General features: G+C 51.1%; 2 protein-coding genes across 6 annotated transcripts in view; both read left to right on the top strand.

The window, feature by feature from the left end:
* The window catches only part of LOC136933266 (protein NLRC3-like), a 102,221-nt gene that overhangs the window by 29,314 nt on the left and 58,604 nt on the right, over nt 1-14,303 (top strand). The window lies entirely within an intron of this gene.
* The window catches only part of LOC136933066 (butyrophilin subfamily 3 member A2-like), a 56,025-nt gene that overhangs the window by 26,741 nt on the left and 14,981 nt on the right, over nt 1-14,303 (top strand). For 2 of the 5 annotated variants that reach the window (XM_067228455.1, XM_067228448.1), the window contains exons 2-5: nt 12,586-12,747; nt 12,980-13,342; nt 13,445-13,726; nt 13,957-14,085. The exons of 1 other annotated variant lie outside the window; for it this stretch is intronic. In XM_067228455.1, the coding sequence (XP_067084556.1) occupies nt 12,586-12,747; nt 12,980-13,342; nt 13,445-13,726; nt 13,957-14,085 (936 nt within the window). The remainder of the gene's footprint in view (nt 1-12,585; nt 12,748-12,979; nt 13,343-13,444; nt 13,727-13,956; nt 14,086-14,303) is intronic. 2 more of the 5 variants (XM_067228470.1, XM_067228464.1) reach the window with 2 other exon arrangements.

Here is a 14,303-nt window from a genome sequence, read left to right as displayed (position 1 = left end):
CTCCTCCCCTCTTCCCTTCCTCCCTCTTCTCTCCTCTTCCTCTCCTCCCCTCCTCCCCCTCTCCCTCTCCTCTCCTCCCCTTTTCCCCCTCCCTAGAAAGATGGAGTGATGGGGGCATATCAGGGGTAAGGAGATGAGGGATTTGGAGGGAGAGAGGTAGCATGTGAGGGAGGGAGAACAGAATGAGAGAATGAAAGGAAGAGAGGGAGAGTGGAAGAGAGAGAGAGAGGGAGGGACAGAGAGCAGGGTAGAGAGAGAGAGTGAAGAGAGAGAGAGAGAGAGAGAATGAAAGGGGGAGTGAGGATGGGTAGAGAGAGAGAGAGAGCGAAAGAGAGAGTGAGCATGGGTAGAGAGAGAGAGAGTGAAGAGAGAGAGAGAGAATGAAAGGGGGAGGGCAGGAAGAGGGAGACATTCTAATGTGAATGATGATGATCAGTAATATATTGTGTTTTGGTCTCCCCCATCAGATGCCTGTGAGCTCACACTGGACCCAAACACAGCAAACAGACACCTCTCTCTGTCTGAGGAGAACAGAAAGGTGACATGGAGGAGAGGGATGCAGCCGTATCCTGATCACCCAGAGAGATTTGAGGAGTGGCCACAGGTGCTGTGTAGAGAGGGTCTGTCTGGGCGCTGTTACTGGGAGGCAGAGAGGAGTGGAGGAGTGGTTCATATAGCAGTGACATATAAAGGAATCAGCAGGAGAGGAATGGGTGCTGACTGTGTGCTTGGATGCAATAACAAGTCCTGGAGTCTGAGGTGTGATGATAACAGTTACTCTGCCTGGCACAATGATAAGTACACTGTCATACCTGCCCCCCCCTCCAGCTCCCACAGAGTAGGAGTGTATCTGGACTGGCCGGCCGGCACTCTGTCCTTCTACACAGTCTCCTCTGACACACTGACCCACCTGCACACATTCCACAGCACATTCACTGAGCCCCTCTATCCTGGGTTCAGGGTTTGGCCTGACTCCTCAGTGTCCCTGTGTCAGGTAGAATAGCCCACACACACTCTCACACACTGTGCTCACATAGATGTCATTGAAGATTGAACTGTATACAGTTGTGATTGATATCCCAGAGTGTTTGTAAATATTGCTGTGTGTAGAATGTTTGTTTTGTTTTAACCTTTAGATGTAAATATTACTGATATTAAATATGATTAATATCTCTAAATATTACCGACGCTTCCACCAGAGTGAGTTATTTTTCCAAAACGGAAGCTAGCTAGCTTTAGTTAGCTTCCGTTACCTAGCAACCTAGCATAATACTCGTAGCAATGCTACTACCTGCTAGCGTTACTTGTTAGCCTCCTAACTGTACATTTTGAAGCCATACTACAGCGTTTGTCATGTCGTTTTTGTCTATCGGAAAATAGTGGGTTGGAATGTTCAGAATCACACGTGCGACGTTACTCTGTGGGGCTTTCGAACTATCGCACACGTGTGATGCTACTCCTTAACGGGTTCATTGTTGACAAACAACAATCCAAGTTTATGTACCCTTAGTATAGATAGTCCACATATTTAAATTTTAGGTATATGTTTATTGTATGCACCTTCCTGCCAAAGCAAATTCCTTGTCTGTGCAAACTCTAATGGCAAATAAATCCCATTCTGATTCTGATCCTGTCTTTGATCTCAGTTCCACTGAATGTGATGAACTAAATAGTGTCTTAGTGACTAAATAAGGAGAAATAAAGATGTTTTATACAGGATGATAGAAGACATGCTGTGTGTTTGTTGGTGACCCAGTGGCCCTATAGACACACACACACACATGTACACACACACATGTACACACACACACACACACGTACACACACACACATGTACACACACACACACACACCCTGGAAACACTACATTTAGGACAAGTAATATGACAGTATTACCCACTTGAAAATACACTGTGTGTGTGTCTAGTGTGATCCCCTCCCTCCCTACTCTCTCCCCCACCCTCCCTCCCTACTCTCTCCCCCCCACCCTCTCTCCCTACTCTCTCCCCCCACCCTCCCTCCCCACACTCCCTCCCTACTCTCTCCCCCCACCCTCCCTCCCTACTCTCTCTCCCCCCACCCTCCCTCCCTACTCTCTCCCCCTACCCTCCCTCCCTACTCTCTCCCCTCACCCTCCCTCCCTAACCTCCCTCCCTACTCTCTCCCCCCTCCCCTCCCTCCGTACTCTCTCTCTCCCTACTCTCTCCCCCCACCCTACCTCTCTACTCTCTCCCCCCACCCTCCCTCCCTACTCTCTCCCCCACCCTCCCTCCCCACTCTCTCCCTCCACCCTCCCTCCCTCCCCACTCTCTCTCTCCCTACTCTCTCCCCCCACCTTCCCTCTCTACTCTCTCCCCCCCACCCTCCCTCCCTACTCTCTGCCCCCCACCCTCCCTCCCTACTCTCTCTCTCCGTACTCTCTCCCCCCACCCTCCCTCCCTACTCTCTCTCCCCCACCCTCCCTCCCTACTCTCTGCCCCCCACCCTCCCTCCCTACTCTCTCTCTCCCTACTCTCTCCCCCCACCTTCCCTCTCTACTCTCTCCCCCCCACCCTCCCTCCCTACTCTCTCCCCCCACCCACCCACCCTCCCTCCCTACTCTCTCCCCTCACCTCCCCCTCCCTACTCTCCCACCCTCCCTCCCTACTCTCTCCCCCCACTCCTCATCTCCCTCCACTGGCTTCCCATCACGGCCCGTATCAGATTCAAGACTCTGGTACTGACCTTCCGAGCGGTGAACGGGACTGCTCCCGACTACATCAAGTCTCTCCTCCAGCCTTACACCCCCCCCCCCCCCCCCGCCACCTACGGTCTTCTTCTGACAACCGTCTGCTCTTATGGTTCTTCCTTCTGGCACTTATTTAGGTTTTCACAATGTGTGCTTCTTGTTTGGCTCCCCGCAATGTTTGGGGCGTCTCAGTGTTATGATCAGTGACCTGTGCTCTTTTGTAAAGCTCTCTCTTGGAAGTCGCTTTGGAGAAAAGCGTCTGCTAAATGAATAAATGTAAATGTACTCTCTCCCCCACCCTCCCTCCCTACTCTCTCCCCCCCACCCTCCCTCTCTACTCTCTCCCCCCCACCCTCCCTCCCTACTCTCTCTCTCCCCCACCCTCCCTCCCTACTCTCTCCCCCCCACCCTCCCTCCCTACTCTCTCTCTCCCCCACCCTCCCTCCCTACTCTCTCCCCCCTCCCTCCCTACTCTCTCCCCCCTCCCTCCCTACTCTCTCCCCCCACCCTCCCTCCCTACTCTCTCCCCCCACCCTCCCTCCCCACCCTCACTCCCTACCTCTCCTCACCCCCACACCCTCCCTACCAACCCCAAGCCCGACTCTCTCCCCCCACCCTCCCTCCCTACCCTCCCTCCCTACTCTCCCTCCCCACCCACCCTCCCTACTCTCTCCCCCCCTCCCTCCCTCCCTACCCTCACCCTCGCTACTCTCTCTCCCCCCCCACCCTCCCTCTCCTACTCTCTCCCCCCTCCCACCCTCCCTCCCCACCCTCCCCTCGCTACTCTCTCCCCCCCACCCTCCCTCTCCTACTCTCTCCTACCCTCCTCCCCCCCACCCTCCGCTCCTCTCACTCCCTCCCTCCCTACTCTCTCCCCCCACCCTCCTCCCCACCCTCCCTCCCTACCTCTCTCCTCCCCCACCCCTCCCTCCCTACTCCCTACTCTCTCCCCCACCCCACCCTCCCTACTCCTCTCCCCCCATCCCTCCCTCCTACTCTCCCCCACCCTCCCTCCCTACTCTCCCTCCCTACTCTCTCCCCCCCACCCTCCCTCCCTACCCTCCCTCCCTACCTCTCTCCCCCACCCACCCTCCCTCCTACCCTCCCTCCCTACTCTCTCCCCCCACCCTCCCTCCCCACCCTCCCTCGCTACTCTCTCCCCCCCACCCTCCCTCGCTACTCTCTCCCCCCACCCTCCCTCCCTACTCTCCCTCCCTACTCTCTCCCCCCACCCTCCCTCCCTACCCTCCCTCCCTACTCTCTCCCCCCACCCTCCCTCCCTACTCTCACCCCACCCTCCCTCCCCACCCTCCCTCCCTACTCTCTCCCCCCACCCTCCCTCCCTACTCTCCCTCCCTACTCTCTCCCCCCACCCTCCCTCCCTACCCTCCCTCCCTACTCTCTCCCCCCCACCCTCCCCACCCTCCCTCCCTACCCTCCCTCCCTACTCTCTCCCCCCCACCCTCCCTCCCTACTCTCTACCCCACCCTCCCTCCCTACTCTCTCCCCCCACCCTCCCTACCCTCCCTCCCTACCCTCCCTCCCTACTCTGGGCGGGGTCACACACACACACATGAACCAGGGAGCTGGTTTAGTAACTTAACTAGGAGGTAGTTCGGTGACAATCATTGTTTTGCTGAAACCCATCTGTTTGTATCTGTCCATTTGTAGCATGAGAAGGCTCAGAGGACATATTTAGGTGCCTGCATGAGTACCCGTCTTGTCTCACCTCCCTGAGAGCCCTGCATATCCCAGACCTGCTCAACAAAGGAGCAGACCTGATGTCACGGGGACGAACCACCGTTGGGGGTGGATGGACGAGGCCTCTCCCTCAGTGGAAGGATGCTCTCCCAAGCCGGAGGCACGGTGAAGAGCCCACCTGGGATCGGAGGTCCTCTCATGGCTTGGCTACTGAGAGGGACCTGTTAGAACACAGAGGTCTGTCTGAGGCTGTCATCCAGACTGTACAGAGCACACGCATGTGATCCACTGTGAGGGGTCATGTGATCCACTGTGAGGGGTCATGTGATCCACTGTGAGGGGTCATGTGACACGCTGGCAAACTTTCTCTCGGTGGTGTGAAGGACAAAACGTTGACCCAGTCTCGTACCGGATCAAAACGTTGTTGTGCTTTTTACGATCACTGTTTGACAGGAGACTGCGGGTAGTGTCAGGGTATATGCAACAGCCGTATCAGCTTGTCATGAAGGTGTTGCCAGGACGACTGTTCAGCCTCCTGTTGGTTAAACGTTTCCTGTCTGGTACGTACAGGCTCAGACCCCCTCAGAGAGCGTCAGGGCCCCGGTGGGACCACGTGAATTCCAGCACATAACCATGACAACATGGATCTCATTCCAGTGCTGCTGAATCAGCAGAGAGCAGCTGTCTGGGGAATGTCAGAAGGTTAATAAAGTGAAATGGATTAAAGCCTCAGAGACAAGGGTCTAGTTATGGAAGCCTTTGTTTGAACCGATCACCAGCCTGCGCTTCGTTTATCTCACCAGCTTCCTCCTCGCTCTGACTCCGGCTAAGCCAGTGACTGACTTGTGTGCCTTGTCCACACACGCAGACTGTCTGATCATCTCAGGTGACCAGACAAGCGCAGTGGTGTGACCTAACCCAGGCTGTGTGCCCAAGGTCACCAGTGGGATGTTCAGGGTACAGAGCTGCCAGCTGAGATCATTCTTCCCCCCTCCACACAGCGGGGAGAAAGAAAAACGTAGCTGTGTTTATGTCCAGTAGGCGCTCTCTCATGCTACTGTAAGGCTGGGTGTCCCCCTGCCCCCTCCTCTCTCATGCTACTGTAAGGCTGGGTGTCACCCTGCCCCCTCCTCTCTCATGCTACTGTAAGGCTGGGTGTCCCCCTGCCCCCTCCTCTCTCATGCTACTGTAAGGCTGGGTGTCCCCCTGCCCCCTCCTCTCTCATGCTACTGTAAGGCTGGGTGTCCCCCTGCCCCCTCCTCTCTCATGCCACTGTAAGGCTGGGTGTCCCCCTGCCCCCTCCTCTCTCATGCCACTGTAAGGCTGGGTGTCCCCCTGCCCCCTCCTCTCTCATGCTACTGTAAGGCTGGGTGTCCCCCTGCCCCCTCCTCTCTCATGCTACTGTAAGGCTGGGTGTCCCCCTGCCCCCTCCTCTCTCATGCCACTGTAAGGTTGGGTGTCCCCCTGCCCCCTCCTCTCATATGCTAACATCTGGAGTTGCTGGACAGAGTCTCTGCTTGATGGGTCTCACACCTCATTGTGTAACTTCCTGTCACATTGCTAAGTCATGTGTTGATAAGGGTCAAGATGTGATCTGATTGGTTGTTCTTGTGTATAAAGGGAATTGTGAAGCATTGTTCTGTGGATTCTTCATCTCCTGAGACCTTCTCCTCAGCTCTGGCTTGTCCTACTCCTTCTCCTTCCTCACCTCTTGCTTTCCCTCTCTGATTTACAATAATCATGGTAGAGTAGTATGATTTAAAGATTTCATTTTGTAACATGTTTGACTTGTAATTGATTTCATTCATTTGCAATGTTATTAAATGTATATTCATTTAACCTTACTTTGACCATTCTTGCTCTGATTTAACCCACATTTAAATACCTAATTATATTGATATTGGCATTGACATTGGTTAATGTTAAAACACCGTTTAGTTTCCCATCTTCCATCAAACAGGGGAATTTGTTTTGGTTGTTTGGCCAATATTGTCCTGTGTTACTGATGTGATGTGGTGGATCAAGAGTTGGGATACTTTGTCTCCACAAAGCCTCTCTCACTGGATCCACAATGCTCTCAGTATCATGGATATGTCCTGTGTCTCCTGGCATTCAGGCTCATTCCACCAGAGGAGTGGAGACTTCGGTAGCCATCCTCCGTGGTGAGGGAGTGGAGGAGATCTGTAAGACACTACGGCCCTCCCTTTCTAACCCTAACCCTGTCTGAGACTGCTGTTATTGTCCCCATGTACATGTGACCTCCAGCACACAGCCATGACAACACTGCTCTCATTCCAGTGCTGCTGAATCAGCACACAGCAGTTATCTGGGGAGTGTTTACAACAGAAGGTTAATAAGGTGAAATAGATTCAGCCCAAGAGAAAAGGGTGTAGATTTTCCTGGTCATGAAGACTCTTGGTTGTAACAGGACAGAGAGACCAGGAGTGGAACACAAGTGCAGAACTTTTAATCAGAACACAGGTTCAGATGTACCAAGAGCTGATCCAGAATCATGGTCAGGAACAGGTGAGGGTCAGTCCAGGTACAGCAGGTCTATAGGAGCGTGGTGGTCAGGAACAGGTGACGGTCAGTCCAGGTACAGCAGGTCTATAGGAGTGTGGTGGTCAGGAACAGGTGAGGGTCAGTCCAGGTACAGCAGGTCTATAGGAGCGTGGTGGTCAGGAACAGGTGACGGTCAGTCCAGGTACAGCAGGTCTATAGGAGTGTGGTGGTCAGGAACAGGTGAGGGTCAGTCCAGGTACAGCAGGTCTATAGGAGCGTGGTGGTCAGTGACAGGTGAGGGTCAGTCCAGGTACAGCAGGTCTATAGGAGCGTGGTGGTCAGGAACAGGTGACGGTCAGTCCAGGTACAGCAGGTCTATAGGAGCGTGGTGGTCAGTGACAGGTGAGGGTCAGTCCAGGTACAGCAGGTCTATAGGGGACAGGGGAGATAGGGCAGGGTTTATACAGGAGAGCAGAACTTCTGGTCAGAGTGTAATAATCTGCTTTATGAAGTTCATGCTGTTAATGATTCAACTTTCTAGAGTGTGTTGCCACCAGGGCATTGTGAAGTCACTGTGATCTCAGGTAACAAGGGCAGTGGAGAGGTGGATTCTGGGACCTGAAGTCCTGTAGATATCCAGACCAACAACTCTGCATCTATAAAGATCTTGTCTCAGGGATATTGTCTTTCTTCAGTCAGTCGTAGGTCTGTAACTTCACTTGTGTCTGATGTTCTGATGTGACAGTACACCCAGGGCCCTCCTACCTGAAGGGTTAACAGCTCTCATGATGGGGTCTATATCACTGGACTCTGACCTGTTGTATTGTACTGTTCAGTGTACGTGCTACTACAATGAATGATAGCGTCTATATGACCAGACTTTGACCTGTTGTATTGTCTGGAACCTGTAACTAGTATGTGTCAGAAATATTAATCTATCAAGCATTGCACAGTCAGTCGTTGAACAAGTTTAAGAAAGCTTTATTGCTTGCGGCCGCAAGGAGACAAAACATCACACTCCATGGTGCTACAAAGTTTGTCCGCTAGCATGTTGTGCTAGCTACCTATTTAAATAGTATATTCCAGAGACACTCGACTTGAGGAAGCAGCACAAACAGCATAAACAGATTTCTTCTTCAGCACGAAGGACAATGCCTGCTTGACTTGACGTTGTGTTTGTGAATTCAGACCAGGAGAAAGCAGAGGTAAGTCCCTCCAAGGATCATGTTCAGGTCAGGTAGGAAGTGAGGATGATTCTAGTTGAACGCTCAGACCTACAATCCTCCTGAATGGAGGACCAGGGTGTGGTCAAGAGACACAGCTGAACCGTTGGAACAATTGGTTGGACACTCACATGAATAACTATCTAGTAGAGAGTGAAGGATTTTAATGGGTTTAATGGTAATATTTGTTTGTCAGTAGTTAGTTTTTCATGGTACTGAAGGGGATTTTGAGTACAAATGTACAGTACAGATCCTTGATCATTCCTGTTAATCATTGTCTACAGTACAGATGTCTACAGGACTGGGTGTTATTACAGAACATGTGATGACAGAGAGAGCAGTTTCAGAGAAGGTAGTAAAGCTGCTTTAGATAAGATTACACTGTTCATTATGTCTCTTGAGTTAAGTTTGTTGAAAGTGATCATGTGTTAAATAATAGAATATAATCCAATGCTGATATTGTAGAGTCAGACTTGGTGATGTGTCCTCAGTATGAACAGCTCTGACAGTCCCTCCCTTCCTGACTTTCTGACTCTTATTTCATCTACTCATCCGTCTCACACACACCAGCTCTCCATCTGTCTCTCTCTCCATCTTCTCTGTATAATACACACTACACACACACCTGGGTGTGTTTGTGAGAGAGAGAGAATTGTGTGCCCCCTGCACTGTTCTGTCTGAAAGGAACACAGAGAGAGAGAGAGAGAGAGAGAGAGAGAGAGAGAGAGAGAGAGAGAGAGAGAGAGAGAGAGAGAGAAATAGAATGACCTGTCTATATGTCTCCAGCTCTCCTCCACCTGACTACCTACACCTGTATCTCCCTCCAGCTCTCCTCCACCTGACTACCTCCACCTGTATCTCCCTCCAGCTCTCCTCCACCTGACTACCTACACCTGTATCTCCCTCCAGCTCTCCTCCACCTGACTACCTACACCTGTATCTCCCTCCAGCTCTCCTCCACCTGACTACCTACACCTGTATCTCCCTCCAGCTCTCCTCCACCTGACTACCTACACCTGTATCTCCCTCCAGCTCTCCTTATGTCTCACCTGACTAATACTGACTGTATCTCCTATGATTTCTACAGAACAGAAGCTGACAGACTGATAGACATCAGACATGAGCAGGAATGATGTGTACAGTTGAGTAGTGAGTGTCTGGTGGGTTAGAAAGAAGAGATCTAGTTGTGTTGTTCACCTTATAATCTATGAAGCAAACCAAATTAGTGACACTCCAATAAATAATGCTGTTGTTGTGATGAATTAGAGAGTGCATGTTTAAAAATGAATCTATTTTACCAGTATAATTGATCCCAGGACACATACCGTTTAAACTGAACCCTGACTCCTTTCCAAAATGTAGCCCCGTACCTCTGAAATGTTCTTTTGCCAACGGACAATTCTGTGGTAGCACTGTCTGACCCCTCTTCAAACCCCTCTTTTTCACTTAACTCAGTTGTTGTCTTCTGTACACACACCGTGTCGTCCAGGGTCAACGTGACCCCCCCCTTGGCCGAAGCCCTGCTCGGTGGGGCATGTGGGGCAGTGGGGCATGTGGGGTATGTGGGGTATGTGGGGCAGGTGGGGCATGTGGGGCAGTGGGGCATGTGGGGCAGTGGGGCATGTGGGGTATGTGGGGCAGTGGGGCAGGTGGGGCATGTGGGGCAGGTGGGGCATGTTGGGTATGTGGGGCAGTGGGGCATGTGGGGTATGTGGGGCAGGTGGGGCATGTGGGGCAGGTGGGGCATGTGGGGCATGTGGGGCAGGTGGGGCAGTGGGGCATGTGGGGTATGTGGGGCAGTGGGGCATGTGGGGCATGTGGGGCAGGTGGGGCAGGTGGGGCATGTGGGGTATGTGGGGCAGTGGGGCATGTGGGGTATGTGGGGCAGTGGGGCAGGTGGGGCATGTGGGGCAGGTGGGGCAGTGGGGCATGTGGGGTATGTGGGGCAGTGGGGCATGTGGGGCAATGGGGCATGTGGGGTATGTGGGGCATGTGGGGCAGTGGGGCATGTGGGGCAATGGGGCATGTAGGGCAGTGGGGCATGTGGGCCAGTATACTTGCGAACAGGCTCTGCAGACATCCCTCTTACACCCGCGACAAACGGTAAACGTTTTACAGTCCTTCTTCACCTTCCTCTTACTGGCAGAGACCGGTGAGGCCAGTTCTACCGATGTGGCAGCATCTTTGGGTTTTGTATTTGGTAAAGTTGTCACAACATGGCTGTGGGTCACAACGACCCGAATACAGTGCAAGGGTTCCTTCTAGTGGTAACTAGTGATATAACGTGATATACCCCCCCCCCCCCCCCCCTTCACATTCCCTCCCCTACACATCTACGTTGTTGTATTAGGAAAGGTTGCACTGACACGGCAGGGGGGTCACATGACCCTGAGACAGCGCAAAGGTTAAAAGAAAATGCTTCATTTTATTTTTGTATCAGGTAAAGTTGTCGCAACACGATAGGGGGTCACAATCATCCGAAGGCAGCACAAGGGTTAAACAGTAAACTGTTTGTTACTTTAAAATTAACCTTCATCTGGGTCATCACAGGGATATTTGATTTGTCAACTGAGTGCATATGTCAGATTCACTGCATGACTTGTAAGCAGAGAAAAGCTGTTGCTATCAAACGTTGTCTACTTAATCAACTGAATTAGTGTACCGGTGAAGCAATAGATCAAATAGGCCGGTAGATAGGTTTGTCAAGGTATTTACTGCTCCCTTGTAAAAGTATTTTTAGTATTTTTAAAATAGGGTTAGATAAAATACAGTAGTTTATGTTGATACATGTTGTGGCCAGGACCGGTCCTAGGCATAGGCGAAATAGGCAGCCGCCGATAATGGCTGCCTCAGTCGGTTCCTTCCGGTCAAAGTAAATTCATTGTCTGTGCAAACTTTCATGGCGAGTAAAAACCCATTCTGATTCTGATGAAGAGGGGAGCGGCAAATTCCCAAGTGCTCCCGGGGGGGGGGGGCGGGGGGGGGGGGTGGGGGGGGGGTGATAAATCTTGCCTAAGGCGCCAGATGTGCTAGGACCGGCACTGGTTGTGGCTGCTGTATTTTGTACATTTACATTTACATTTAGTCATTTAGCAGACGCTCTTATCCAGAGCGACTTACAGCAAGTACAGGGACATTCCCCCGAGGCAAGTAGGGTGAAGTGCCTTGCCCAAGGACACAACGTCAGTTGGCATGACCGGGAATCGAACTGGCAACCTTCGGATTACTAGCCCGATTCCCTCACCGCTCAGCCACCTGACTCCCTATTTTGTAGTTTATTTTGATACACTTACAATTAAGGTATTTGGTATTTTATTTTTAAATACATTTTGATGTATCTTTGCCCATCCCTGGACGTATTGACCATGACAGTTTATGAAAAATATATTTGAGCGAGTGCTCCACTCTGGATGTTGTCCTCAGGAATGATGCTGACCCTGTCTGACTGTGTGTTCTGGATGTTGTCCTCAGGAATGATGCTGACCCTGCCTGGCTGTGTGTTCTGGATGTTGTCCTCAGGAATGATGCTGACCCTGCCTGGCTGTGTGTTCTGGATGTTGTCCTCAGGAGTGATGCTGACCCTGTCTGACTGTGTGTTCTGGATGTTGTCCTCAGGAATGATGCTGACCCTGCCTGACTGTGTGTTCAGGATGTTGTCCTCAGGAGTGATGCTGACCCTGCCTGACTGTGTGTTCAGGATGTTGTCCTCAGGAGTGATGCTGACCCTGTCTGGCTGTGTGTTCAGGATGTTGTCCTCAGGAATGATGCTGACCCTGCCTGACTGTGTGTTCAGGATGTTGTCCTCAGGAGTGATGCTGACCCTGCCTGACTGTGTGTTCAGGATGTTGTCCTCAGGAATGATGCTGACCCTGTCTGACTGTGTGTTCAGGATGTTGTCCTCAGGAATGATGCTGACCCTGTCTGACTGTGTGTTCTGGATGTTGTCCTCAGGAATGATGCTGACCCTGCCTGACTGTGTGTTCAGGATGTTGTCCTCAGGAGTGATGCTGACCCTGTCTGACTGTGTGTTCTGGATGTTGTCCTCAGGAATGATGCTGACCCTGCCTGACTGTGTGTTCAGGATGTTGTCCTCAGGAGTGATGCTGACCCTGCCTGACTGTGTGTTCAGGATGTTGTCCTCAGGAGTGATGCTGACCCTGTCTGACTGTGTGTTCTGGATGTTGTCCTCAGGAATGATGCTGACCCTGCCTGACTGTGTGTTCAGGATGTTGTCCTCAGGAGTGATGCTGACCCTGCCTGACTGTGTGTTCAGGATGTTGTCCTCAGGAGTGATGCTGACCCTGTCTGGCTGTGTGTTCAGGATGTTGTCCTCAGGAATGATGCTGACCCTGCCTGACTGTGTGTTCAGGATGTTGTCCTCAGGAATGATGCTGACCCTGTCTGACTGTGTGTTCTGGATGTTGTCCTCAGGAATGATGCTGACCCTGTCTGGCTGTGTGTTCAGGATGTTGTCCTCAGGAATGATGCTGACCCTGCCTGACTGTGTGTTCAGGATGTTGTCCTCAGGAATGATGCTGACCCTGTCTGGCTGTGTGTTCAGGATTCTCCTACTGCTCCACACAGCAGACTGCGGTAAACAAAACACTGTCATGGAGTTGTGTATTTTACCATCTAGCTATCTGTAAAGTTTTGTCTCTTAGGTACACTATAATGGTCATAGTAATAGTTAACAGTAGGACTGATAGTAACAGTTGAAAGTGATGCAGATCAACTACATTGCAGGCCTCCATCAGACCAGAGCAAGTTGAGGAGAGAGGATGTATGTCCACTGAGATTCACTCTTTATCTGTTCTCTTCTCTTCAGTTACTCATAAGGTCATTACTCCAGTTCATCACATCACTGCTGTGGCTGGTGAAAGTCTAGTTCTGCCGTGCTACGTCGACCCCAGCATCAGTGCTGAGGGCTGGACGGTGGAGTGGTTGAAACTCTCAGCAGACAGATACCAACGCAACGTCCATCTTTACAAAGAGGGCAGAGATGACAATGAAAATCAGAATCCCTCCTTCAGGACCAGAACAGCTCTGTTTAAAGAGGAACTGAAGACAGGCAACACCTCCTTGAAGCTGCTCTGGGTTAGAGGCACTGATGAAGGAACTTACAAATGTTTTGTTGGGTCACCTACCTTGGAATGGTATGATGATTCCAACATTGAAGTCCATGTTAAAGGTGAATTTCGTTTTCAAGTCTAGTTCTTTTTACTTGCTATTGTGCCTAAACCAAGGCCATCCTTCTAATAACATGATTGAATCTGTATCTGTGTGTTTGTAGCTGTAGGATCTCAGCCAGTGGTCTCCATCGAGGGGCACAGAGGGGCAGGGATGGTTCTGGTGTGTGAAACACAAGGCTGGTACCCTGAACCAGAGATGGTGTGGTGGGACAGTAAAGGAGTTCCCCTCTCTGCTGATCCTCCAGAGACGACCAGAGACTCTGAGGGACTCTACGCACTCAGACTGAGGGTCACTGTTCAGAAGACACATAGAAACCTCTTTAACTGTAGAGTGAAACAGAAATACATGAAGAGAGAGGAGACGGCAAGGATTCATGTTCCTGGTGAGTTATTCAGCCTCACATCTTCCTCTGAAAAAGGTTTGGGATTTTCTGGGAACGTGGGAATTTCTACTAGTGAATAAGAGAGGAAGGACAACAACATCACACAAACACAACAACAAAAAGGACAATATTATACACAACCAATATATACATAGTGATAGACAGACATTGCAGCACTAGGTATAAACAATTGTAAAATAATAGCACTGCTTTAAACATGCATGTTTCAGGTGAGCTGTTCTATCAAGATCACTCTTGGATATGGTCCTTGGCTGGGGTGTTGGCTGTGGTGTTTGGCGTCTCTGTCGTGGGATTAGCTGTGGCCATCTGTGTGCTGGTGAAGAGACATAGAGATAAAGGTAAATGATGGATGAATAAGAGATTGACAGACATGTTCCATTCAATTATTCTTCATAGTCATGTCATTAGTCAAATCTTGTACAAGTCTTACGTGTAGATGATCCATGAGTGGATTCATGTTCTTTATTTGATCTGACCTCTACAGAGTCATGTTGTATATCCGACCTCTACAGAGTCATGTTGTATATCCTGTTGACGTTCCTGTATCGCCCGCGTT

Source organism: Osmerus mordax, chromosome 2, assembly GCF_038355195.1.
Source record: "Osmerus mordax isolate fOsmMor3 chromosome 2, fOsmMor3.pri, whole genome shotgun sequence".
Lineage (NCBI taxonomy): Eukaryota > Metazoa > Chordata > Actinopteri > Osmeriformes > Osmeridae > Osmerus > Osmerus mordax.
This window is presented reverse-complemented; position numbering and strand designations above follow the sequence as displayed.